At 40.7% G+C, this 27,739-nt stretch overlaps 2 protein-coding genes across 2 annotated transcripts in view; one reads left to right on the top strand and one right to left on the bottom strand.

Annotated features, from left to right (window-relative positions):
* Positions 1 to 8,561, bottom strand: part of LOC135471610 (regulatory-associated protein of mTOR-like) — a 75,905-nt gene extending 67,344 nt beyond the window's left edge. Inside the window, 4 exon segments of the mRNA XM_064750905.1 lie at positions 3,846 to 3,926; positions 6,249 to 6,409; positions 6,840 to 6,942; positions 8,306 to 8,561. Coding sequence (XP_064606975.1) covers positions 3,846 to 3,926; positions 6,249 to 6,409; positions 6,840 to 6,942; positions 8,306 to 8,458 — 498 coding nt within the window. The 5' untranslated portion in view covers positions 8,459 to 8,561.
* Positions 8,562 to 8,816: 255 nt separating this feature from the next.
* On the top strand, positions 8,817 to 22,844 carry LOC135470232 (suppressor of fused homolog). Its single transcript, XM_064749053.1, has 10 exons — positions 8,817 to 9,000; positions 10,443 to 10,577; positions 10,915 to 11,051; positions 11,993 to 12,138; positions 16,580 to 16,665; positions 17,869 to 18,024; positions 18,677 to 18,814; positions 20,364 to 20,505; positions 22,229 to 22,297; positions 22,503 to 22,844. Exons 1-10 carry the CDS (start codon positions 8,840 to 8,842, stop codon positions 22,581 to 22,583), a joined length of 1,251 nt encoding a protein of 416 aa, XP_064605123.1. The 5' UTR covers positions 8,817 to 8,839; the 3' UTR covers positions 22,584 to 22,844.
* Positions 22,845 to 27,739: the final 4,895 nt, after the last annotated feature.

The following is a 27,739-nucleotide window of genomic DNA, read 5'->3' as shown; positions in this document are numbered from 1 at the left end:
TACATTGATGTCTAGCTGGACACAGACCTGGGAGTCTTGTAGTTACATACATGTATAGGCCTACAAAGACATACCAGTACAGAGAGTCTTGTAGTTACATACATGTATAGGCCTGCATGGACCTACCAGTACTGAGAGTCTTATAGTTACATACATGTATAGGCCTACACAGACCTACAGGTACTGAGAGTCTTGTAGTTACATACATGTATAGGCCTACACAGACCTACAGGTACTGAGAGTCTTGTAGTTACATACATGTATAGGCATACACAGACCTACCGGTACAGACAGTCTTGTAGTTACATACATGTATAGGCCTACACAGACCTACCAGTACACAGAGTTTTGTAGTTACATACATGTACAGGCCTACACAGACCTACCGATAGTGAGAGTCTTGTAGTTACATCCATGTATAGGCTTACACGGACCTACCGGTACTGAGAGTCTTGTAGTTACACACATGTATTGGCTTACACAGACCTACAGGTACAGAGAGTCTTGTAGTTACATACATGTACAGGCCTACACAGACCTACCGGTACAGAGATTCTTGTAGTTACATACATGTATAGGCCTACACAGACCTACAGGTACAGAGAGTCTTGTAGTTACATACATGTACAGGCCTACAGAGACCTACCGGTAGTGACAGTCTTGTAGTTACATTGGTGTACAGGCCCACACAGACCTACCGGTACACAGAGTTTTGTAGTTACATACATGTATAGGCCTACACAGACCTACCGATACTGGGAGTCTTGTAGTTACATCTATGTATAGGCCTACACAGACCTACCGGTACTGAGAGTCTTGTAGTTACATACATGTATTGGCTTACACAGACCTACAGGTACAGAGAGTCTTGTAGTTACACACATGTATTGGCTTACACAGACCTACAGGTACAGAGAGTCTTGTAGTTACATACATATACAGGCCTACACAGACCTACCAGTACAGAGATTCTTGTAGTTACATACATGTATAGGCCTACACAGACCTACCGGTACAGAGAGTCTTGTAGTTACATACATGTATAGGCCTACACAGACCTACCGGTACAGAGAGTCTTGTAGTTACATACATGTATAGGCCTACACAGACCTACCGGTACTGAGAGTCTTGTAGTTACATACATGTATAGGCCTACACAGACCTACCGGTACAGAGAGTCTTGTAGTTACATACATGTATAGGCCTACACAGACCTACCGGTACAGATAGTCTTGTAGTTACATACATGTACAGGCCTACAGAGACCTACCGGTACACAGAGTCTTGTAGTTACATACATGTATAGGCATACACAGACCTACCGGTACAGAGAGTCTTGTAGTAACATACATGTATAGGCTTACACGGACCTACCGGTACTGAGAGTCTTGTAGTTACACACATGTATTGGCTTACACAGACCTACCGGTACAGAGAGTCTTGTAGTAACATACATGTATAGGCTTACAAAGACATACCAGTACTGAGAGTCTTGTAGTCACACACATGTATTGGCTTACACAGACCTACAGGTACAGAGAGTCTTGTAGTTACAAACATATATTGGCTTACACAGACCTACAGGTACTGAGAGTCTTGTAGTTACATACATGTATTGGCTTACACAGACCTACAGGTACAGAGAGTCTTGTAGTTACATATATGTATAGGCCTACACAGACCTACCGGTACTGAGAGTCTTGTAGTTACATACATGTATAGGCTTACACAGACCTACCGGTACAGACAGTCTTGTAGTTACATACATGTATAGGCCTACACAGATCTACCGGTACTTAAGAGTCTTGTAGTTACATACATGTATAGGCCTACAAAGACACACCTGTACAGAGAGTCTTGTAGTTACATACATGTATAGGCTTACATGTATAGGCTTACACAGACCTACCGGTACTGAGAGTCTTGTAGTCACATACATGTACAGGCCTACACAGACCTACACGAGAATGTCACAAAATACACACAGTAGTCATTCTCCATGGCTGTGGGTAATGGTACATCAACCTTTGCTGTAACATCAATTTCTGAAAACTAACAGGCCCTGGACAGGTCCAAACTACTTTGGAGATCTATTTTCGATTTTCACAGACTGTTTGCTTTAAATCTCACAAATTTAGGCCTATACACAAATCGTCATGCGTATTCAGTATGCTGTTTTAATTTTAAAAGTGTATCATCTAATTTTTAAGAGAATTTATGCCTGCCACCCCTTATCTATAGCACTGGGGTCAAGGTCAAATGGCATACCCACTGTTTGATAGCTTCCATATTCTTTGTTTTCACCATTTTGGTGACTAACAAAGCATTCGATTGCTGTAAGGTAGGCCTAAATACAATAAATACAATAGCTGTTAAATACATGAACGTAGGCTACCTTACATGGTGTAAATCTTTTCGCTATGTAAACTACCACAGGCAATCAAGGTACCAACCTGTATGTGGCATTTACCATTATGACCTTCAAAATAGTGCAAGTGCATTCGATAAGCTTTCCTGACATGAAACTAAATGTATAATAATTGAAAGCACGACTCCAAACAAAATTAAAATTTTCATTCAATGCATAATCACAACATATAAATCCCAACAAAATAATAAAGAAAACATCACGAAAGGAAGCTAATGTTTGACCATAACACGCTCTATTTCGTTAAGCGCACTGACATGTCGTACTTGGGTGAAACTACTTCCGGCAATTTTTTCACATTTTTTCATGCCTCCATAATGGGACTCTGGCAATTCTCATCAACAGACCCATAATCAAAAAAAAAAAAAATGTTGTTTCACCTTTAACAATTTTAGATAGATAGAGCACACCATTATTCCATAGCAGAAGCCTTTCTCACTCGCTTTGGAACAGTTGAAATTGGTTGTGGCTGTGAAACTCTCATGGTTAAACTACAGTGACCAGGTCACCAACCCCAATTCAGCTCATACCAGTTTGGCACCAGACTAGATGGTAGTGCGGTAGTGGGTTTAGGCAGGTTGTTAGCCAGAAATGCATATCAATGGGTCTCAGAAATGCATATCAGGGGGTCTCAGAAATGCATATCAGGGGGTCTCAGGAATGCATATCAGAGGGTCTCAGAAATGCATATCAGGGGGTCTCAGAAATGCATATCAGGGGGTCTCAGAAATGCATATCAGGGGGTCTCAGAAATGCATATCAGGGGGTCTCATTTAAGTTTCTGATGCTAATTAAAGTCCCTTGGAAAGTTTCCAGCAAACCACATGCATGAGAATGACTCATGCTCATTGATTAAAATATCAAAAAGAGAAGTGATCCAATAACGAAAGTCAGGTTGAACTGTCTCAATCTCTCCTAGGACAGTATTCGCAAGAGCTTTCAGCGTACAGTCATGTCAGAGAATACACAATTTAATTAAAATTTAAGTTTTCTAAAGCAAAGCTTTTACTGGTTGCACGTCTGTCAAAAACAACATAACATGTCAGGATCAGGCCCTGCTGTCTACATTTTACTTTTCCTCATGGCAGTCAGTATTATCAGGGTGAAGAAAACCAGAGTGCCTGGAGTAAACCGTGGACTGACTGTTGGCCAGCTAATGTCCCAGATACATCATACAAATACAATCACCATACTGGTGGAAGAGAAGTGGTCTTCAACAAATGTTGACCTGAGCAAACGGGCACATGAGCAGACACAAGACCGCACAATCTGTGACAGTAAGGGGGCTTTCATCAAACAAGAGAACTAAATACTGTCAAGTAGTAGTATGGAGTTCAACCCTCACAAATAGATACATAAAGCTTGTGATTACACTACAGAGAATCTAGACTGATTCAAACCACATACTGAAGCTTACCTTATTGAACACCCAGATCTCTCCATTGACTGTGGGTCTTGGGACACCATGTCCATTGTAGTGAAACAGGACCCTCTCTTCCTGTAACAATACGGTAGGAAGATCTCACATGATTACACGATAGGGTAGGGAGATCTCAGATTATTACATGATATGGCCAGGAGATCTCAGATGATTACACGATGCAGCACGAATATTCCAGATGATCACACAATAGGGTAGGCAGATCTCAGATGATTACACGATAGGGTAGGGAGACCTCAGATGATTACATGATATGGTGGGGAGATCTTAGATGATTACACGATACGGTGGGGAGATCTCAGATGATTACACGATACAGTCGGGAGATCTCAGATGACTACATGATATGGCCTGGAGATTTCAGATGATCACACGATACGGTAGGGAGACCTCAGATGATTACACAATACGGTAGGGAGATCTCAGATGATTACACGATATGGCCAGGGGATCTCAGATGATTACACGATACGGCAGGGAGATTTCAGATGATCACACGATACGGTAGGGAGACCTCAGATGATTACACGATACGGTAGGGAGATCTCAGATGATTACATGATATGGCCAGGGGATCTCAGATGATTACACGATACGGCAGGGAGATTTCAGATGATCACACGATACGGTAGGGAGACCTCAGATGATTACACGATACGATAGGGAGATCTCACATGATTACACGATACGATAGGGAGATCTCACATGATTACACAATAGGGTAGGGAGATCTCAGATGATTACACGATACGGTAGGGAGATCTCAGATGATTACACAATACAGTAGGGAGATCTCAGATGATTACAAGAAATGAACAGAATCTTAGGACATGATTTCAGTTAAGACACATGTACATGTATTTTTATGACAGACCTAAATTTGGTCAGCCTAACACACACATTTTAGTTTCAAAATTTCAGCTGCCAATGGTACAGAAAGCTGGCATTCATTGAAAGTCACATACACTAAGGGTAACGACAATTTGAGAAAATGCAAAGACTAGATATAAGTACACAAACATTACAGCATGATTAATTTCAATAGTCAACACTAAAATAACTTTTCCTTCAACAATGTTAGTTAAAATTAACATCAAGCTAATCTCTAATGTTCTTCTTGATGAAGATAATTTGAGTTACACAGCCCTCAAAAATTGGCACGAACGATCGTTCAGTTTGCGCAGAGGTCATGCAAATTCAAAAACAGGCAAACGATATATCATTGGCATAGAAAATGGCATAGAAAAGAATAGAACGAAGTGAAAAAACTTCATGTCATCATGTCTGCATCAGTTAAGTGGGCTGATAAACTCTATTTGTTGACGAAATTCACACTAAAGCGAAGCGGGTGCCACAGGTTATGTCTACTGACCGATGTGTCATTATCAGGTTTAAAATAATCCCAAAGTCCATTTTCTATGAAAAAAGGCTTCCTCACATAGTGCAGCTTTGTAAACATTGAAAAGAGTTAGTTGTCTAAATGTTTGAGTTAAAAGCTTTCAAAATTTGGCTAAATTGTCAATACGTGGTTGTACTTTGTTGCCACAAGTGACCTCAAAGAATATGGATTCAATCTTTGTGTGCTGAGCTGTGTCTATACACCATGGACAAGTAGGTAGCAATGCTGGTGACTAAGGAAAATGTATCTCCAAATCAAGGTCTCTGACAAAGGAAATCGTACTTCACATGAAATTCGGTTTCTGAGATGCGTTTAAGTTTAAGGTTGTTCTGCTAGTCGTATTTATCACCTGCTACATTGGACTTTTTAAGTAGAGCAGGTAACTCAAATTGACATAAGTTTAGTGTGTCCAGTTCTCTCTCCATTTTTGTGCGAAATAACAGGACTTATTCTGTTTCCATAATCTTCAGTCAGGCACTTCAATTAGTCAGTGACAATTCACACATTTCAAATGAAAATGTTTTACAAGTCAGTGATAATTAAATCTTCACAATACATCAGATATAAAAATTTATTTCATGAAATGCCATTAACATACAATTATTACAGGTAAATTGGTTCCCATAGCAGAAATTGTTGGGAACCACAAAAACAATTCCCACTTATTCCAAAGTCCAAAGTACATGGAACCGAAAAAGTATTTCCGAGCAATTGTGAAATCACCATGCCTGCACAAATCCACCAATGTCGATCACTCAAAGGAGTGTGACTAACGCTAGCTGTGCCTGGATTGTAAAACTTGTCCACTATTATAACTTAACGTAATTTAATTTGAATTTAATAATCTGCGTCACCAAACTAAAGGTTCCGCAAGGTAAATTTCACACCACATTTTCCTGATTAAGCAGGTTTTTTCGAATTTTGAGGGCTGGTTATACCATCTGCAGAATCAGAGTGATTAAGTGCACGTATAATACTACCTTGGCATTCCGTCTGAGAGAAGAGCAAAGTTTCTTGACTTCATCCACTGTGGGATCCAAGCTCTGCTTGTAGCGAGCTCTGGGTTGCCAGCGTTCATACTGCTTCTGAAGATTGGCCCCCACCCCCTCAAGAGCTTTATGGGGGCTCATAGACAATGGATCTGTGAAGGATAGTCATCATCATCAAAACATACCAAATTATTAATGAACAGAGCTTAGAATAAATGAATATTTTTCTGGAGTGATGTATCAAGTGGACTCCTCCACAAAGCAGGGGCGGTCAAGCTCCTTTAGTAAATGATCACTTGTTCTCAAAAGTTTGCTTGTTCTTCAAATTTTAAATGTCTCAAAGGCCCAAACTCTAAATTAAGTGGTCACTACTCTTTGTAAGTAATAACAGTAGAGCTTAACATATCTCATGAATTCAAGTGCCAGAAAGAGGATCAACAGTTGCTTAATTGGTCTGGTTATAAAATAGGATGAACACATTTATTTCAAATTACTTAATTGAAATGTGTAATTATTTGTATTAAATTACTGATCTATTTGATTGGTGTTTTACACTGTGTGATCAATTGTAAGCTAACATACCTAACCAGCACTCTAAGCGAGCACAAGGCGTAGTTTTGACAATGTCTGGAGGGTCCACACCCACATTGAGACACAAGACAAGAGCCACACTCACAGTCTTCATCTACAATATGAATAAATCAGTTTGTATCGATAACAAATGGATGACACCATTAAAGGTCTCCTAATGTCAGATATCTGCAAATTTGTCTTAAATCGTATCTTGTTTCCTACTGAACAGGAAACATCAATAAAGAGCTCAATATAGTCCATAACTAACAGCCAATATCTGCAACATACATGAAACTATCAGATTAATATTATTATCTTCAAGGACAATGACATGGAGTAAAATGAGGATCTCTCACTTTATTCTTCATACAGATGTACATGTACATTAAAATTATCATGTAAAACAATCCCTATGTGTTCATGTGTGGGACCCATCTCTGATTTTAGAAAATATCATATTTCATACCACTGAACACTTCATAAAATGGAAATGACATAAACAGTAAAATCTGAATGATTAATCTGACATTGCTACTGTACGAAATCTGCGAAAAAATATGAGTAAATATTGGTGCCCTAGAGGGATACATAAGGCTTGTTTTGTGTCACAGTTCAGGTACTTCAGTTGAATATTTTAAAACATCTGCATATTCTAGTCGATGTCATAGTCTTACAAAATAATATGATACAATAAGCTGAGTGGGCATTTCTGTTTCACAAGATCAGGCAGATATGGACAAGTCAGGGTTGGTCGAGGAGAAGACAATTAACATTGGATAAGACGGCTCTTCTAAATGTCCAATTTCATTCTATTTTCACAAATCCTTATTACCGTAAAAAAATATATATATTAAAGTGTGTCACATGAAATTCCATAGCTTTATGCACGGGTCAAGGTTCCCAGCTTTCAAGTTTGGATAGGCCGGAAGTGCCATACGAGTTCATTCTGACTTTCGACAATGCAGAGTAAGGGTCTGTAATGCCTAGGTAGTGTGTGAGAGATTCCAACCTGTCTCGTCTCAACCTGTGTGAACTCGCGAGATTCCTGAAATACCAACTCAACTTACTAGAAAGAATTTAATTAGTGCAGAGCCTTAATACGGTTAGTATATTCTATGTACTTTGAAGATTACTTTGATGTGGTGGGTGCTGTGCTGTGACAGTCAAATGCAGATTAGCACATTTTCCCAGAAATGTCTTATCAAGAGACCTTGAACAATATGCAGTCATCAAAAACAGGGCACAAATATACATGCTTCACATGAAACTTTGATAGGAAAACGAAAGTGAAAGCCCATCACACGTGTAAATTACTGTTGGCTTAGCATTTAAAATCACCATCATTTTGACCATCCCGGACAAGGAATATCTAGATCTCAGAATGATGGTATTGCCTTAACAACTACGACCAATTCACCACAGTAAACACTTTTAACTTTCCATTTGAATCACAACACAGAAAAGTCATGTCACACCCTTTCTTTCATGCGCCATGTCTGGGTGACAGTCTTTGGGCCCTGTATTTTCTCAGTGTGACGAGGGCTCGTGAAAGCTAGGGGGAGGTCCCAGTCATCAACATCGTCTTCCTCGTCCCCAAACACACTGAAATCCAGCTCGCCTGTCATCATTTTAACGACATGAAATGGAAATATCTTCTTCCAAGAACTGGCAGTCTAAGACATCATGACATCCATGAATATAACGCCTTATTTCAACACTTCCCACTCCACACGGTCATGACACATGGGAGCAGCCATATTTGTTATTTTGATGACTATCCATGTCCGCTATAGAAAAATGCGTGCATATGTCTAGACATATTTCGGAACAGAATGACAATAAAACGCAGCGGAATATTTTCCAAATTTAATGTTTTATGTCTTACAAAAGCTTACAGACAGAAAAAGAATTGTATACACTCTTGTTTTAAAAGGTAATTTAATAAGTATGACAGGTTCGTCGCGATCCTAGCGGATGAAACGAGAATTAAATGGTACAACTTTCAAACTATGGCGGGGAAGCAGGAAGAAGCAGGCGTGTCATTAAATGCTGTGTCATACCGGGTTGGTGATGGGGATTTCAGTGGATTGGAAGCAATTGACAAACAGTGCAGCGAACTCTATCCAGACCAATTAAATCCTTTTCAGGCAACTACACTTGTCAAGTTTTGGTAAGGGAAACAACATCCGCACCTCTTCGTCTGCTAGGTTATGGCCCTTGGCAACATGAAACATTCTGGCACTGTGGAGTCTTACAGTTGTCATTCTCACATATTACGTAACTGTCAATTGCTAATTTACAGGTGTGGCTAAGCTAGAACGGTTAACAAGGAATACCTGCTGTAATGTTTAATTAAACAGTCTTTTTCAGTAAATTGACTTTTCAAAATTATTCAAAATTTTTGTAGGTCTATGTACAAGTACTCAGGGCCACATATTTTGACAAAACTTTGTAGGCTAGATTATATTTCTTTAAGCATTTTTGGAATGACATCATCTGTTAGTTATGGCACATTTATGTGATGTGATTTACGGAAAAGGGTTAAGTTAGGAAGTTTTTTTGGTGAAAATGGGCCATAGAGATGCAAAAAATTTAGGTCTAAAAATGATACCAACAACTCTCCTCTTTGATGTAACTAGTAAGTACTACATTTAAGTTTATCATTATTTAGCAGAGGATAATGTGCATCTGTTTTAGTGAAAATGTTCAAACTAAAACGTTTTGTTTATGATGTTCTGTGTTCAGTGTACTTTGGGTTGTGCAGTCTGCCAATATACCCAGTCCTTGTTAGCAGATAACAGAAAATATCCAGTGTTGAGAACAGTCTGTACCGTATATATGTAGAATGCAATAAACATTTTGAAAATCAGGAATACTACAGCTTGGGATTTCCAGGAAGTGATCGACTGCTGCACCTATGACATATTCTGTGACCTTTATTGTAATAGAATGGGTTAGGATCACACCATGTTTGACTGCTGTTCTGTTCTGATTTCCTGTAGGATGGGTGACTGAGTGGGTTAGGATCACATCATATTGTACAGCTGTTCTGTTTTCTTGTAGGATGGGTGACTCAGTGGGTTAGGATCACACCATATTGTACAGCTGTTCTGTTTTCCTGTAGGATGGGTGACTCAGTGGGTTAGGATTACACCATATTGTACAGCTGTTCTGTTTTCCTGTAGGATGGGCGACTCAGTGGGTTAGGATCACACCATATTGTACAGCTGTTCTGTTTTCCTGTAGGATGGGTGACTCAGTGGGTTAGGATCACACCATATTGTACAGCTGTTCTGTTTTCCTGTAGGATGGGTGATTCAGTGGGTTAGGATCACACCATATTGTACAGCTGTTCTGTTTTCCTTTAGGATGGGTGACTCAGTGGGTTAGGATTACACCATATTGTACAGCTGTTCTGTTTTCCTGTAGGATGGGTGACTCAGTGGGTTAGGATCACACCATATTGTACAGCTGTTCTGTTTTCCTGTAGGATGGGTGACTCAGTGGGTTAGGATCACACCATATTGTACAGCTGTTCTGTTTTCCTGTAGGATCTGTGATTCAGTGGGTTAGGATCACATCATATTGTACAGCTGTTCTGTTTTCCTGTAGGATGGGCGGCTCTGATCCATTAGACTACATCAGTATGTACTCCAATGATGGGGATGACAGCAAGGGAATCCCTTGCCACTGGCATTACGTTACTTACGGCTTCAGTGATCTCTATGGTGATGGACGAGTTCATCAGTAAGTCTGACTCACAGTGAGATTATAACATCGCCTACAAAGACTTGTGTGAAACAGAGGGTTTAGTTTGAGTTCTTGATTTTGTCAAGGAATGAAAATCTTATGTGCATTGGATATTATTTCATTTCAAATGTAATATTATTTGATCCATTTAGTGAGCAATCATATGGTCCAATATTGCATCTTTTAGGAGTTAATAATGTTATGTATATGGAACTTACTTGCTGTACTTGTTAATTGGTTCCTGGTTGATGCTTAACACTATTCCATCCTGTCTTTCAACAGGAATCTGTAGTCTTCATAATTATTGAAATATGATGTGGTTTATCATCGGCAGAACATCAGGGCCAGGCCAGCCAAGTGGGTTTGGGTTTGAGCTCACCTTTAGGCTGAAAAAAGAAGCAAATGAAGGAGCAGCCCCTATGTGGCCAGCTCAACTGATGAATAGGCTGGCCAAGTATGTCTTCCAGACAGGTGAGTTACAGATTACAGGTATTGTCAGGCTAGACCCTAGTCTTATTCTCATCAGTTTGATCAGCGGGCCAAGTTGTCTTTCAGACAGGTGAGTTACAGATTACAGGTATTGTTAGACTAGACCCTGGACTTATTCTCATCAGTATGACCAGCTGACCAAGTTGTCTTTCAGACAGGTGAGTTACAGATTACAGGTATTGTCAGGCTAGACCCTAGTCTTATTCTCATCAGCTTGATCAGCGGGCCAAGTTGTCTTTCAGACAGGTGAGTTACAGACTACAGGTATAGCCAGGCTAGACCCTAGTCTTATTCTCATCAGTATGATCAGCTGACCAAGTTGTCTTTCAGACAGGTGAGTTACAGACTACAGGTATTGTCAGGCTAGACCCTAGTCTTATTCTCATCAGTATGACCAGCTGACCAAGATGTCTTTCAGACAGGAGAGTTACAGATTACAGGTATTGTCAGGCTAGACCCTGGACTTATTCTCATCAGTATGACCAGCTGACCAAGTTGTCTTTCAGACAGGTGAGTTACAGATTACAGGTATTGTCAGGCTAGACCCTAGTCTTATTCTCATCAGTATGACCAGCTGACCAAGTTGTCTTTCAGACAGGTGAGTTACAGATTACAGGTAGTGTCAGGCTAGACCCTGGACTTATTCTCATCAGTATGACCAGCTGACCAAGTTGTCTTTCAGACTACAGGTATAGTCTTATTCTCATCAGTATGATCAGCTGGCCAAGTTGTCTTTCAGACAGGTGAGTTACAGATCACAGGTATGGCCAGGCTAGTCCCTGGACTTATTCTCATCAGTATGACCAGCTGACCAGACAGGTGATTTGAACACAGGTGTTAAATGCATGAAAGCTACCATTTTTCATTTGAATGATTGTATCAAGCATTGTGTTTAATGAGATCATTGTTTTGTATTTGACTAGGAAATGTTTTGCACACGGGTGATCACATACCATGGAACAAATCATTAAATGGAAAGTCCGCCTCAAAGATCAGACACATGTTGATCACAGATGACCAAGATTTACCTCCCCTTTCCACAAAATTTGGCACTGTGGAGTTTAGACAGGTATGGCAATGTTTTTTTTATACTTTCTTGAATTCTGATAGCAAACTCAACATACTCTGCTCAGGAAATGTTGAGTGGCTGGTAACAGGTGTGGGATGAGCAAGGAGGGTGTGTGCTAGGAAGGAAGCGTCTTCCTTCTCATGGAAGATTTTTTTAAAAATTGCTCATCTAATGGTGCTGTGAGAGAGCATCTGAACCATGAAAGATAAACAGAAAGTTGGAATAAAATCTGTAGAATACATCAGTAGAAATGTAGGATGTCAAATATTTTATCTGCCAACTTTACAGTGTAGACTAGCTTGTTGTGGTTGTTTTTGAAGCTGTAAATTTACTTTGACACTGCCTAGATTGAAGTTTCCAAAGCATTTTGTAGCAATACCTGACAACTGCTTTATGTTGTTTTTTTTTGAGTGAAATAGGACTTGTTTCTGGTGTTTGGATAGCATTGTTACTGGAAAAGAACTATTTTCCTGGTTTGCTATTTCAGTTTGCTTTTGGCAGTGTGAACAGAGAGTTGTCACACTCGTCATCATAGCGACTGTTCAGTTCGGAAAAATTATGGTTGGACAGTGTATTTTTCAGCTGTCTTCGGCCATGTCATACTCAGTCACAGCTTGTTGGGATCCTCGCTTACCAGTACCGAGAAATTAGTCTGGTTCCGTACAGTATTCTGCGTACCTTGATTCTAGAGCGCTTAGTGCCATCTGACTTCAGGGGAAGGAACCAGCTGCACCGAGAAATGTGCCAAAGGCAATGCCGTGGACATCTGCACGTGCCACATATCGGCAAGGGTTACGATAATTACTATCAGTTGCGGCAGTGTGATCACTTTTGAGAGACGGTCGTCATTTGGAGTTCACAAATGGTACAACCAATTGCTAATCTACTGCCCCTTCCACAAGTTATGAAGAAAGCTATCTTGATTTTGGGGTGCCAGGTATCAAGATTGCGTGTCACCAGGCGCGACTGTCCATTGCTGCCAACCGTGGGCAGAACCCTGAACATAGCTATGTAATGAACAAGGTTTGTTCCAAGCTGTTTGAAGTGTGTTGCTTATCAAAGATTATAGACTTATACTGTAACTCTTCAGTTTCTTCGGGGCCAAGGTGGCTGCGGTGGTTAGCATGGTGCAGTGACCCAGGAGCCTCTCACCAATGCAATCGTTGTGAGTTCAAGTCCAGCTCATGTTGGCTTCCTCTCCAGTTCTACATGGGAAGGTCTGTCAGCAACAGGTTTTCTCCCACCATAATGCTGGCCACCACGGTCTAAGTGAAATATTCTTGAGTAAGGTGTTAAACACCAATCAAATAAAGAAATAAACTAGTTATAGTGTAATACAGCTTCCAAGAAGTCTGTACACACAGATTTTAGCGTCCACTTTCTAAAACTTTCCACTTTTTCCACCACAGACCGTTAAAGTCTTTCAGCTCTTTACTCTTATGAAAAGATCCCAGGTTTGTCTAATACAAGCAAAGTAATGAACATAGTCAATATTACACAATGAACTCTCTGAAGAAGTGACTTGCATGTACCTTGGCGAAACCAGAACCTCTTATTTTCAACAAATACAAAACTATTTGAGCGACACCCGGCGTAACAATCTCCAACAAATGAACCATAGTGTCCATGCTTAAATCAGAAATGAATTTGGTAAGAATGGTAAGAAGTAGACTGGAATTAAACTCCAGGCTGTTAAAACTGATAGTCTGGGGCCTAATTTCATGGTAATTAAAGGAAAAAAAAAGAACAAAGATTGACGGGAATAAACTGGATTTGAATTGGTGACTGCTAGCGCCAGTGTTCATTGGGGCTATGGTGAAAGACAGTGGAAGAAAAAACAAACAGTGCTCTCATATAGTAGTGCTGGGCCACATGTATAGAGATTGTTTCTTTGATCTACTGCTTCGGTCGCCAGACAGAATTAGAATACACACCCTGTAGACAGCACTGTTGTGAACAGGTTTCGTGTGGTCTAGCACAAAGCTCCTGTGTTATTTGAATGGAAGGTTTTGTCAGTTTTTGCATGTATGGTCATCTTGGAGAAGAGGGGGGATGGTGTGCAAGAAGGGTGTCCGTCATAAATGTACTTCTTATTTTTGATGGTTTTTGGTCATAACCTGAAAACTATACTAAGTACATAAATAATTCTTACAGATTTGTAATCCTGACGTCAAGCAGTACTAGGCAATGTGTTTATTTAAGCATTTTTTGGACTTGAGCTACTTTGTAGCTAATTTCATTGGTCAGTTACAGCATAACTTGCATACCCAACAAACAGTTTTTTTACGTAGTAGAGAAACGCCTTGCAAATGACGAGTCTTGAAAAATAATTGGCTCGACGTAGAACATCAGCGTCCAGTGTTATGCAGCTGCTGATTATTTTTCAAGGATCAACAGTTATTGTTCTTTGTCCGCTGGAATGAATTGCCGGTCAAAAATGTCAAGGATCAACAGTTATTGTTCTTTGTCCTCTGGAATGAATTGCTGGTCAAAAATGTCAAGGGTCAACAGTTATTGTTCTTTGTCCTCTGGAATGAATTGCTGGTCAAAAATGTCAAGGATCAACAGTTATTGTTCTTTGTCCTCTGGAATGAATTGCTGGTCAAAAATGTCAAGGATCAACAGTTATTGTTCTTTGTCCTCTGGAATGAATTGCTGGTCAAAAATGTCAAGGGTCAACAGTTATTGTTCTTTGTCCTCTGGAATGAATTGCCGGTCAAAAATGCATTCACTTTATAACCCTGGCAGTACCAGGACTCCCCTGCATGTTACAAGGAAACATTTAGTTTGTGTCGCTTTATAAAGAACATGTGCAGAGATAGGGACTTCCATTCACTTTAGTACTTAAGCACATACTGGGTGTGTAAGATTTTGAACGGTGACTTGATCTATATCTGAATTGAACGAAGCTTACATATAAACAGCAAAATCTGATAGTAGATTACACAATTTCTGTCACATTGACATATCAACGCTTTGAGATTTGTAAAAAGAATGCCACAAATTATACCCACCAGTTCACCGTAGTACAAACTCTGTTGTGCTCTTCATATTTTTTCTTGAGAAAATTGATGACACCGCTCTGCCTTTTCTCACAGTGGCAACATTTGGTGTATTTGAAATAAGGGCAAAGAACGAAACTGTCAGAAAATAAATTTCATATTGCTAAGAAACGAATGAACCCTTCATATATAACATTCTTATGTTTGACAAAAGGTTGACCTCACAACAAACGTTTAAAGTCATCTAAAAGGAGAAGGTTGAAAGGCCTTACCAGATAGCTCAGTGGGATATTGGGACGTTTTTAAAGTCCTGTGTTTGTGGGTTCGAATCCCGCTTTACGTCACACCAATCAGATGCACACTCGGATGTTACAAGTTGTCACCCAAAACAAAAACTCACAAGTGTGGATTCTTGAAAAATAATCAACTGCGCAGACAATAGCGTGACTTCACTACTGACATTTAAAATATAGGCACGGCGATCCACCTAAAACTTGCAAGTGAAATTTCTTTTAAAGATCATTAGTGAAAAACGTTGAAAGAAGCTTCATATGTTCGTTATTAAAAATGCCAAGTTTGTTTTTTCTACCTTGACTGGCTTTTTGAGATTGCAATTTTACAAGCCAGCAATGAAGAAAAATAACAAGTTTTTAAAGACATTTTAATGGCAAAACTTTAGTTCATAGCCTTGTAGCCAGTCAGAAATGAAGGTGCCAATATGTCTGAAAAGTGGGTCACAGGTGGGTAAAGTTTTATACTCTAGCAGGTAGCCCAAGTGATTTGATGGGAAGCCTAATAAATAGGGGGCCTCTGTGGCTCAGTCGGTTAGCGCGCTAGCGCAGCCTAATGACCCAGGAGCCTCTCACCAATGTGGTCGCTGTGAGTTCAAGTCCAGCTCATGCTGGCTTCCTCTCCGGCCGTAAGTGGGAAGGACTATCAGCAACCTGTGGATGGTCGTGGGTTTCCCCCGACTGTGCCCAGTTTCCTCCCACCGTAATGCTGGCCGCCGTCGTATAAGTGGAATATTCTTGAGTATGGCGTAAAACACCAATGAAATAAATAAAATAAATAATAAATAAATAAATGCATTTTCCTCCCCCCATAAATCTGGTTATCATTGCATACATTCTTATTTATGGCATTACACAACACTCAGATAAATGCATTGTATTTTACTTTTTCATCTTATTTTTCAAGAATTGAAAATTTGGTTAGTATTTAAATGTATCTCAGTTTGGCCATTGGTTCTGGTGTGTATTTTTTTTTTTTTTGTTTCAGTGATATTTTCAGGAATAATTTGGTTTGGCTGTAGATTTGTAGTGTACTCACTGGTACTCTTCTGGTGTCAGGACACAGTTGTTAATCCTGTAGCTGTGCAAATATGCACATAAAGTGATAGTACATGATGTGTGTTTTGGTATATTGTGATTGCCCTATAGGTAGTTGGAGTGATGGATGATGAAGTGAAAGCTGCTCAGAGATGGAGAGGAGCTGCGGTCATTGATCTCATTGCCTCTCTTAAACGGTCAGTCTAATTATGTCACTCAAATGGTCAGTCTCATTTCCTCTGTGAAACTGTCAGTCTTATAACCTCAGACAGTCAGTCTCAATGCCCTGATCAAATGATATGTCTCATTATCTCACTCAAAGAATTAGTGCTCACATTAGTGTAGGAAATATTCAGTGCTTGCATTACTTTTCTCAAACAGTCAGTACCTGCATTACCTCTCTCAAACAGCCAGTGCTTGCATTTCCTGTGTCAAATAGTCAGTCCTCACATTGCCTCTCTCTCAGTCACTGCTCACATTGCCTCTGTCAAACAGCCAGTGGTCGCATTACCTCTCTAAAACAGCCAGTCCTCACATTACCGCTCTCAAACAGCCAGTGCTTGCATTTCCTCTGTCAAACAGTCAGTCCTCACAGTACCTCCATCAGTCAGTCCTCACAGTACCTCTATAAGTCAGTGGTCTCATAGCCTATCTGTCAGTGCTTGTGTTACTTCTCTCAAACAGTCAATGCTCACATTACCTCTCTCAAACTGTCAGTTCTCACATTACCTCTCTCAAACAGTCAGTGCTCACATTACCTCTCTCAAACAGTCAGTGCTCACATTACCTCTCTCAAACAGTCAGTGCTCACAATACCTCTCTCAAACAGTCAGTGCTCACATTACCTCTCTCAAACAGTCAGTGCTCACATTACCTCTCTCAAACAGTCAGTGCTCACATTACCTCTCTCAGTCAGTGCTCACATTACCTCTCTCAAACAGTCAGTCCTCACATTACCTCTCTCAAACAGTCAGTCCTCACATTACCTCTCTCAAACAGTCAATGCTCACACTACCTCTCTCAAACAGTCAGTCCTCACATTACCTCTCTCAAACAGTCAGTGCTCACATTACCTCTCTCAAACAGTCAGTGCTCACATTACCTCTCTCAAACAGTCAGTGCTCACATTACCTCTCTCAAACAGTCCGTCCTCACATTACCTCATAAATCATAGGTCACTACAGCATACGTGTTGCATACCGTAAAATCTATGTGTCACAAGCATGGGGAAGTTTGTCACTGATCTGTTTACTTCTTGAAACTGGCTCATTCAAATGAAATGTTCTTGAGTACCGTGAGTCAGTAATTGTACAAAATGTGTGTAAGTGATTAAAGGGCAGCTTATTATTTGTCTGCTCTTATGTACGTCTACATATGCTGTAACCTGGTTGTGGTTTTAGGGTGGGGCGTTGCCATATAACTGACATGAAGCGCCAGAAGTCAGTGTTTGATGTGAAGCCAGACATGACACTGTTAGTGAAAGAAGGGATAGAGAGAGACGGATCCAGCCTGGGTCATGTTACCGCACTCTGCAGCTGGTGCAAACCAGGAGAGAGGTACACACCCAGTTCTGTTCTTCATCCACCAGGAGCTGCTGCTAAATCACCAGTATTACTTAGCCGATACAGAGAAGCTCAAATACATGGTGCAGTATTATCTTGTGGAGTGGAATTATGGTATTTGTTTACTTTTGACATCTATTATTTTTATGTAGAAGGAATCCTGACTTTAAACAATGAGATCTTGCTGGTTTGCTTGTGGCTTTAAGTTTGTCATGCACATGGCAAAGGCAGGTGGTTTCCTGGTCTTGTCTGGCGCGTTAACATGCACATGGCACAGGTAGATGGTTTCCTGGTCTTGTCTGGCACGTTAGCATGCACCTGGCACAGGTAGATGGTTTCCTGGTCTTGTCTGGAGCATTGTCATGCACCTGACAAAGGTAGGTGGTTTCTTCCACCTGTGTACCCGACTATTCCCATACCTGTGAAAAATTCATGAGTACAGCATACAGTACAAATCAAAATATAAATGAAAACTGACGTTGACAATTTGGCAGTTGTGAAGTCAGGGTCATGTGAAGTCAGGGTGACCACATGACTGATCCAAGTCTAGAAATGAATTTATTATTGAAACATCAACTTTGAGAATCTGTTTATGACAGCTATATGTTTTCACTTTTGTTGTGATTTGCTGTCTTCCTGTCGCCAGTGTGGTAGCTCCGTCTGGATCTCAAAAGTCAAAAGCTATGAGTAATTCTCATCCTAGTCCAGCTGAGGTGGAGAAATTGGACAGTGCACAATTGAGATTTGATGCGGAGGCTGCAGAGTTACTACCCCTGGTTGTCAAGTAAGTTGTTGTGAACTACATGTATTTCCACTATTATTTTAAAGATGATCTTTAAGCTGATAATTAGAGGCGCAATTAAATTACTGAGAAATTCTGTATTATGTGTTAATATTCTTTTTTATATGCCAGTATTAATTATTTCGTGGCATTTAAAACTTTGTCCACTTTTAGTCTCTACCACCAGAGCAGAAACATGTTGAAAACTAGTCATATCTCCATAAAATTTACACTCTTGCTGAATTTGGTGGTAGTTACATATTTTTTTCATGTGAACACAGCATTTGAGGAACTGCTTCACTTAATAAGAGTTTTAAAAGAAAATGTCAGGGTGTATTTTGAATTCTAATATACCTCCAAAAACTTCAACGCTGAAAGCAATGGTGAGCAATGTGTGCTCAAATTGATCATCTGTGTACAGTTGCCGTCCTCATCTTTGACACTGGGACGATTCCATTTCGCTGATAAAATAGGGGGCCGATTTTTGCTGTCAGAAGGTCTGTATTCTTCAGAATTTGACAGTTCACATTTTCCAAAGACTTTCTGATATGAATTTACGTATAATTGGTCAGTTTGGTTTAAAGGTGAATTATTTACCATTACCGACATCGTGTGGCCAGTGGGCGCTTATTCCTTGAATGAGGTATGAAGAGGTGGTATCAAACAGCGAGTATCTAGGTACTATATCTGGGTAAGCGCAACATGGGCAACGATGCGTTTTTTCACTTGTAAACCCTCCGAAAGCGGCGGATTGCTGGTATTACATGCAAGAGGTGGGAGTGAACAGCTTGTGCTCGATGATGGCAGACATCTCCGTTGATGCAGGACTCGGTCTGCGGTACACAAACTACTGTCTTCGCGCCACTGCAGCCACTGTTCAGAGCCACACTGGTGTTGGAATACAAGGGATAATATCTGTAACAGGCCACCGGAACGGGTCCAGTCTGAGGAGTTACATATAGCTAGAGGCTGGCTGAAGAACAACACTGCTCTTTGAGTTGTTTCCTTCCAGTCGTCGGATGCCTCTGTGACTTGTGTCAGCACGCCTGGCTCCATAGCTACCGTCACCCAGACACAGAGTGTGACCCAAACTGAAGTTGTAGGCCTGAGTTTGCCGAAATCAGCTCCACGTGGTCATCAAATTCTTGGCAACACTACCATCTAAGAAATCTGCAAGTTTCTCTACAAAATAAATCGTTCATTTCTGACAGTTTTTAATTAGTTTACTTAAAATCATCACTCCTCTGTTGTCGCAAAATTGTTATGTTCAAATTCAGAGCTCGAACTGACATGGAGAGGTGCTAGCTGGAAATGTGCATTTATTGGCCAAAACCTGTTACATGCCTCGCTCTGATTCGATGGTTTATTTTCGACCCATTACATTGGCATAGGCAGTGCCTCGTTCTGAAACAGTGGACAACTCGTGTCTGCTGTGCATTGTCTGGGTGATTTGAGCACGGCAAACTACATTTTATTTTTTAATTACACCCAGCCTGATAGAATTATCTGTTATTAATTCTGTGTTTCTCAAGGTTCCCAAATTCTGTTTCAGAGCTAGGCTGAAGAAAGGCCGATTTTTCATCTTTCATAGTGGTACCAACCACACAATTCATTTAATACCATCGGGTATGAAAGATGAAAATGTAGTGGTAACACTGGAAGACCCCCTTGTAGCTCAAGGCTCTTATCTGCAGGTAGGTTGATCACTGCTTGCCAGGCTTTCTCCTTCATTCTTCATCTAGGCTTTGACCAGTCAGCTTTTAGCAGTAGTCTTGTGTCAGGTAACATGTGAGGTGGTTTTAGGGTGTTGTGTTAAATATTGGTCATACACTTAAACTATTGTGGGTTACGACCTCTTCACTAGGTTGACCTCCTCCCCCACCCCAATCTGTATGAATGGGTGGCTCCCTCATTTAAAGGATGGCATCCCCTCATCTGCAGGTGGATTTTGTCCTTGCCTGTAGGATGGTGACCCTTCATCTGCAGGTGGGTGAGCCCTTCATCTGTAGGTCAGTGAGCCCTTCATCAGTAGGTGGGTTACCCCTCATCTGCAGGTGGATTATCTCTGTATCTGTAGGGTGGTTACCCTTCACCTGTAGGTTGATTAGCCCCTCTTCAATTACCCCTCAACTGTAGGTGGGTGGCCCTTTTACCTAAGGTGACCTCTTCATGTAGAGGTGGGTTATCCTCTCATCTATGGGATGGTGACTCTCTCATCTTCAGGTATATTATCTCCTAACCTGTAGGATGGTTACCCCTCACTTGTAGGTGGGTGCCCTCTTCATCTGTAGGTCGGTAGGTCGGTGAGCCCTTCATCTGCAGGCGGGTGGTCCATGCATCTGTAGGTTGGTAAGCCCTTCATCTGCAGGTGGGTGATCCATTCATCTGTAGGTCGGTGAACCCTTCATCTGTACGTCGGTGAGCCCTTCATCTGTAGGTGGGTTGCCCCTTCATATGCAGGTGGGTTACCCCTTCATCAGTACGTGGGTTACCCCTCATCTGCAGGTGGATTATCTCTGTATCTGTAGGATGATTAGCCCCTCATCATTTACCCCTCATCTGTTGGGTGATGACTGCCCGATCTCCCTCTCCGACTCCCTCATCTGTGGGGTGATGACTCCCACACCTCTAGGATGGTGACTCCCTGATCTGTTAGATGATGACTCCCTCATCTGCAAGTGGGTGATCCACTGATCTGTAGGGTGATGACCCTCATCTGTGAGTGAGTGCTCCCCTCATCTGTAGGATGATGACTCCCTCATATATAGGATGGTGACTCTCTCATCTATAGAATGGTGACTCTCTCATCTATAGAATGGTGACACACCTCCCCCCCCCCTCCCTAGCGTGATTACCCCTCTCATTTGTGTGTTTGTGTGACCCCCTCATCTGTAGGTGGGTCACCACCCTCATCTGTAGATGGATCAACATCATCTGTAGGTGGATCAACCCCAGCATTTGTAGTTGGGTCATCACAATTCCCCCTCACCTGTAGGTGGGTCACCCCCCATCTGTAGGTAGGTTATCCTCATCTGAAGGTTCTCTCCCCCCCCCCCCATCTGGAGGTGGGTGATCCCCTCATCTGTAGGTGGATGACCCCTTCATCTGTAGGTGGATGACCCCTTCATCTGTAGGTGGATGACCCCTTCATCTGTAGGTGGATGACCCCTTCATCTGTAGGTGGATGACCCCTTCATCTGTAGGTGGATGACCCCTTCATCTGTAGGTGGATGACCCCTTCATCTGTAGGTGGATGACCCCTTCATCTGTAGGTGGATGACCTTTTCATCTGTAGGTGGATGACCCCTCACCTGTATCATATTCATGCAGGGCTACATTGTCTTGCTCTGATTTCAGAACTTCATTTTCTTGCACTATAATCTCAGTAGTCCTGAAGACATTTTTGTCTTTTTGTAGGTGTACTGTTCCCGTGATTTACTTGACCACATGTGTACAGACCTGGAAAAGCTGAACAAATTAGATCAGGTAACTCTCTCAGCCTGCATGCAGCTCCTTGTTCTGTATGAGACACTGTTATGTCTACTTTATGTCTACCCACAGAATTTTGTTTGCTGGGTACAATATATTATGGAGTATTGCTATACTGTGTTGTCATTTTCATAAAGGTATCTATCATTTTTTACATGACAGTGAAGCTGAAATCAAGCTGTGTGTTTTTACTTGGTTATAGGTTCAGCACTTTCCTGTGGAGTTTAAGTTTGCTGACCCAAGTATAGTTCTTCAGGTATACAAGAGAGGGGAGTTACCATGACCATGCTGTGTTAGTGGACATCTGCCCTGGGCGGGTGAGGGACGTGTTTAGTGAAGGACACCGCTAGTTACTGCTACTTTCATCTCAAACGAGAACTTCATCCATTCCATTTTATGTATATGCCACCTGTTGTTTTAACTGTCATTTGGTGAATTTAACTTTAATTTATGGAGTGGTGGCTGACTGGAGTTTTACAGGTTTTAATGCTGGCTAGGTGTTAGTTGTTAATTAGGAAACCTGTATATCATACAACTGTGTTAGGTTATGCAACAAAGGATTGTCGAATATATTTTCATGTGTAGGTGAGTGTTCGTTAAAGTATGGTGGGACCCTTTAAGTATGGTGGGACCCCTTAAGTTTAATGGGACCCTAAAGTATGGCAGGCCCCCTAAAGGATGGCAGGACCCCTAAAGTATGGCAGGACCCCAAAAGTATAGCAGGACCTCTAAGCTACAGCAGGACCCCTGACGTATAGCAGGACCACTAAAGCACAGTGGGACCCCAAAAGTGTAGAGGGACCAATAAGGTATAGCGGAACCCCCAAAGAATAGCAGTACCCGTAAAGTTTGGTGGTACCCATAGAGTATGGCGGGCCCCCTGAAGGATGGCAGAATCCCTAAAGTATAGCCGTGAAGTATAGCGGGACCACTAAAGTATAGCAGGACCTCTAAGATATAGTGGGACCCCTGAAGTATAGCAGGACCCCTAGACTATGGTGGGACCCCTTAAGTATAGCAGGACCTCTAAAGTATAGTGGCACCCCTGAAGTATAGCAGGACCACTAGAGTGTAGCAGGACCCCTAAAGTGTAGCAGGACCTCTAAAGTATAGCAGGAGCCCTGAAGTATAGCAGGACCCCTGAAGTATAGCAGGACCCCTAAAGTATAGCGGGACCTCTAAAGTATAGCAGGACCCCTAAAGTATAGCAGGACCCCTAAAGTATAGCGGCACCCCTGAAGTATAGCAGGACCACTAGAGTGTAGCAGGACCCCTAAAGTGTAGCAGGACCTTTAAAGTATAGCAGGAGCCCTGAAGTATAGCAGGACCCCTGAAGTATAGCAGGACCCCTAAAGTATAGCGGGACCTCTAAAGTAAAGCAGGACCCCTAAAGTATAGCAGGACCTCTAAAGTATAACGGGACCTCTAAAGTATAGCGGGACCCCTGAAGTATAGCAGGACCCCTGAAGTATAGCAGGAGCCCTGACCCCTGAAGTATAGCAGGAGCCCTGAAGTATAGCGGGACCTCTAAAGTATAGCAGGAGCCCTAAAGTATAGCAGGACCTCTAAAGTATAGCGGGACCCCTGAAGTATAGCAGGACCCTTAAAGTATAGCGGGACCTCTAAAGTATAGCAGGAGCCCTGAAGTATAGCAGGACCCATGAAGTATAGCGGGACCTCTAAAGTATAGCAGGACCCCTGAAGTATAGCAGGACCCCTAAAGTATAACGGGACCTCTAAAGTATAGCAGGAGCCCTGAAGTATAGCAGGACCCCTGAAGTATAGCAGGACCCCTAAAGTATAGCAGGACCTCTAAAGTATAGCGGCACCCCTGAAGTATAGCAGGACCCCTAAAGTATAGCGGGACCTCTAAAGTATAGCAGGACCCCTAAGGTATAGCAGGACCTCTAAAGTATAGCAGGGCCTCTAAAGTATAGCGGGACCCCTAAAATATATCATACATACAGATATGACACTCAGGTCTGATCTCCTGTGTAACTTGAAATATGGTTCATATGTGAAAGTGAGCCCCACTCCTCATCCAACCCCACTTTTCAGGGAGCAGTACACATCCCTCATTCCAAGTACTCACTGTAAAGCCCTCGTACATCTTGCCAAACCTTTTAGTATGATGCATCTTTCCATCCTCAAAAAAAGACCTCGCATTCTGGCTTGTAACATTTTGTTCATGATGCCATTTATATCAGGCATTATTTTTTCAACATTGGCCTTGCATGGTGTCTCTTCCTGTAAAAAATCAAATGACATAACCGATCTGGCTTGGTTACATACATAATCTTTTTGTAACCCCATCAGTTAGAAAAGGTTAGACAAAATGCACTTCAACTCAGAGTAGCAAGTGGTGCAACGTGCATTTACAGTGTCAAATTTTCTAAATAAAATACGTTTTCGTACTCAAAACCATGAACACGAAAAGTGGTAAACTGTGTTTTGGTCTATCGTCCAAGTACAAACTTAAATCTTCCACTTTCATCTTTTAATCCTGTCTGTCATTTATCTGTTGTTCCATTTACACACCATGTACATACACATTACCTGTGTATCAGGATAGGGATGGTTAGGATGTTACGAGTGGAGTTCCCTATTTTAGATTACTGTACATCTGTCACAATGTGTAGCAGACCATTTAAAATGAGAGGCAATGTCCATGTGTGACATAGAAAGCCCTGTTCACTCCTCATTAACATTGTGGCGCTCAGACGCATAAATATTAACATTCCATGTACAGTGATGGTCAATGCTCAGAAACCTTGTGATTTTTGCCTGCTGGATGATTGGTACTGAAGCCTAGAAACATCTTATAACAAAGTATACTTTTTCCATATGATCTTTTACAGTACATTTACAGTACAGTCACTGTGGGCATTGCATTGGTGCTATTCATTTTACTTGAAGGGCATGTTTGTATAAGTGATGTTAGAATGTTGTTGTAGATTGGCAGATATAGATATGTCTATATCCTTTCTCAATGTAAATACTCATGTTTTGTTTTGGAATATGTTTCTTCCACTGTTAAGTATGTTTGTTTTACCTGATGGATCTATGTCTCAAGTCAGTTTGAATTTCTATTCCATAAGGATATTTTGGAGAACCTACATTTGTTACCTAGAACTTACACGTATGTTTCCTGTTATGATGTTCGTCTTTCTTCCTGATCTATATTTGAGACATTCATTTCCCAAGCATCTGCAGTTTGAGAGATTAAAGATTTAATATATATTTTCTTTATATATGATTATCTCACCATCAATGCTAAAGGTTTAGCACAGTTCATGTTAGTTTATGACATTTTTCTTTTCTAAAAAAGTAAATACCTCAAGCATTTGATACGACAGCATTCACATACAATCATGTATGAGGCTAATTCTTGGTTCTCGCTTTCATTTTTTGGTGTCTATGTGTTAGTTTATTTATTGTGCTAGAGTTGGTAATATATTCTGACTAGTCTCTTTTTAGTTTATTAATTTTGTGCAGGTTGACTTTTTCGAGTGAAATTTTGTTCAGAGAATTGTACGCATCCCTTGGTATTTATTGTGCAAGATTTTGAGTTAGATGTGTGAGCAGACTTTTTCAGTGTTTCTGGACGGATCAGGATTTTATCATTTATTATGTCTTTGGCAGATATAGTGTTGTAAGCCTTACAATATCTATTTTCAGTTTTTGTTTTATGTTTGAAATTATAGTTGTTGTTTTTTTTAATTGAACCAATTTATCAACAAGTTGAATAATATTAGTGTGACTTATTTTTCTTTCCCAGCAATAATTTGTTAAAAATTGCCAACTGTACTATGTAGCAGTGTGTTTTTACATAATACTATCTTCTGATATCTTGGTTTTAATATAACTGAAACAACTGCAGCAAAGTATTTTATGAAGTTGTTAGAATGGAAACACTTGTACTAAACTTACAAGTAATTTCATGTCTTTAGCTTTGTTTTAGCTGGGTTTGAAGTTCAGTGATACATTTTTCTTTTTGAGCATAGTTCAATTTTAGGAGTATTTCTACCTGTTTTATATTTCACATTTTACATTTCACGTAAGTTTATTTTCATCACCATATGAAAGCTGTTGTAGTAATGTGATCTACATGTACTTGGGTCAATTGTTGTATAACGGTGGAAGAGCCCGGAACTCATAGCTCTATTCACCATAACTGTAAAAAGACATTCACTGGCATATTTTAACAGAGAAGGTGCAAAAGCGGTCTTCTATGCTCCTGATATTATTTTAAGACTTATTATTAATAAAGTTTATATTTTTATGTTTATCATGTCCTGTTTTGGGGGGGGTTTCTTGCACAAAATGTGTGTAACAAATGTGCATTTCTACTCACACGTTTTTTGAAATTTGTTATTTGATTGGTGTTTGAAGGCATGATATCCATGATCATTTGAAGGCATGATATCCATGATCATTTGAAGGCATGGTATCCATGATCATTTGAAGGCATGGTATCCATGATCATTTGAAGGCATGATATCCATGATCATTTGAAGGCATGGTATCCATAATCATTTGAAGGCATGATATCCATGATCATTTGAAGGCATGGTATCCATGATCATTTGAAGGCATGATATCCATGATCATTTGAAGGCATGATATCCATGATCATTTGAAGGCATGATATCCATGATCATTTGAAGGCATGGTATCCATGATCATTTGAAGGCATGATATCCATGATCATTTGAAGGCATGGTATCCATGATCATTTGAAGGCATGATATCCATGATCATAATGTCACTGGTCAGCTTTATGTATTGAAGAAATGATGAGTAACAGTTGATTCTTTAAAAAGAATCGACAAGGCGAGAAGCACGGCGTCGATTCTTTTGCAAGGATTGACTGTTGCGAGTTGTGTCTCCTACTTAAATGTGTTTGTAGTAATGTAACAACTATCGATTCTTTTTCAAGAATGCAACAGCTTTATAGCTTTTAGCCAATGGGAGTCCAGTTGGTTCTGCTCTATATAGGTCACTACATGAGCATACATGGGTGTGAAAGATAATGGACAGTGGCTCAGTCTATGATTATTTATGCTGGAATATAAATCTGAATTGATTGAAGCTTGCATATAACCTGGGGAAGTTTGATAGTAGATTACACAATTTCTGTAACATTGACATAATCAGGCCTCAAGATATCCAAACTGTTCGCAATCAGAATGCCACAAATTAGACCCACTCGTTCACCTTCGTATAAACTCATTTGTGCATAAGAAAACTGACGACACCACACTGCCTTGTCTCAAACGGGAAACATTTGGTGTATTTGAAATGAAGGTGAAGAACACAACTGTCAGAAACTGAATTTCACACTGATCGGAAACGAATGGACCCTTCATATAGAACATTCTTATGATCAGTCAGAGAAAGGACTGACGTCACAACCAACGTTTAAATTCGTCTCAAAAG

This window comes from Liolophura sinensis, chromosome 1 (assembly GCF_032854445.1).
Source record: "Liolophura sinensis isolate JHLJ2023 chromosome 1, CUHK_Ljap_v2, whole genome shotgun sequence".
NCBI lineage: Eukaryota > Metazoa > Mollusca > Polyplacophora > Chitonida > Chitonidae > Liolophura > Liolophura sinensis.
The sequence above is the reverse complement of the archived record's forward strand: the minus strand, read 5'-3'. Positions and strand labels throughout refer to the sequence as shown.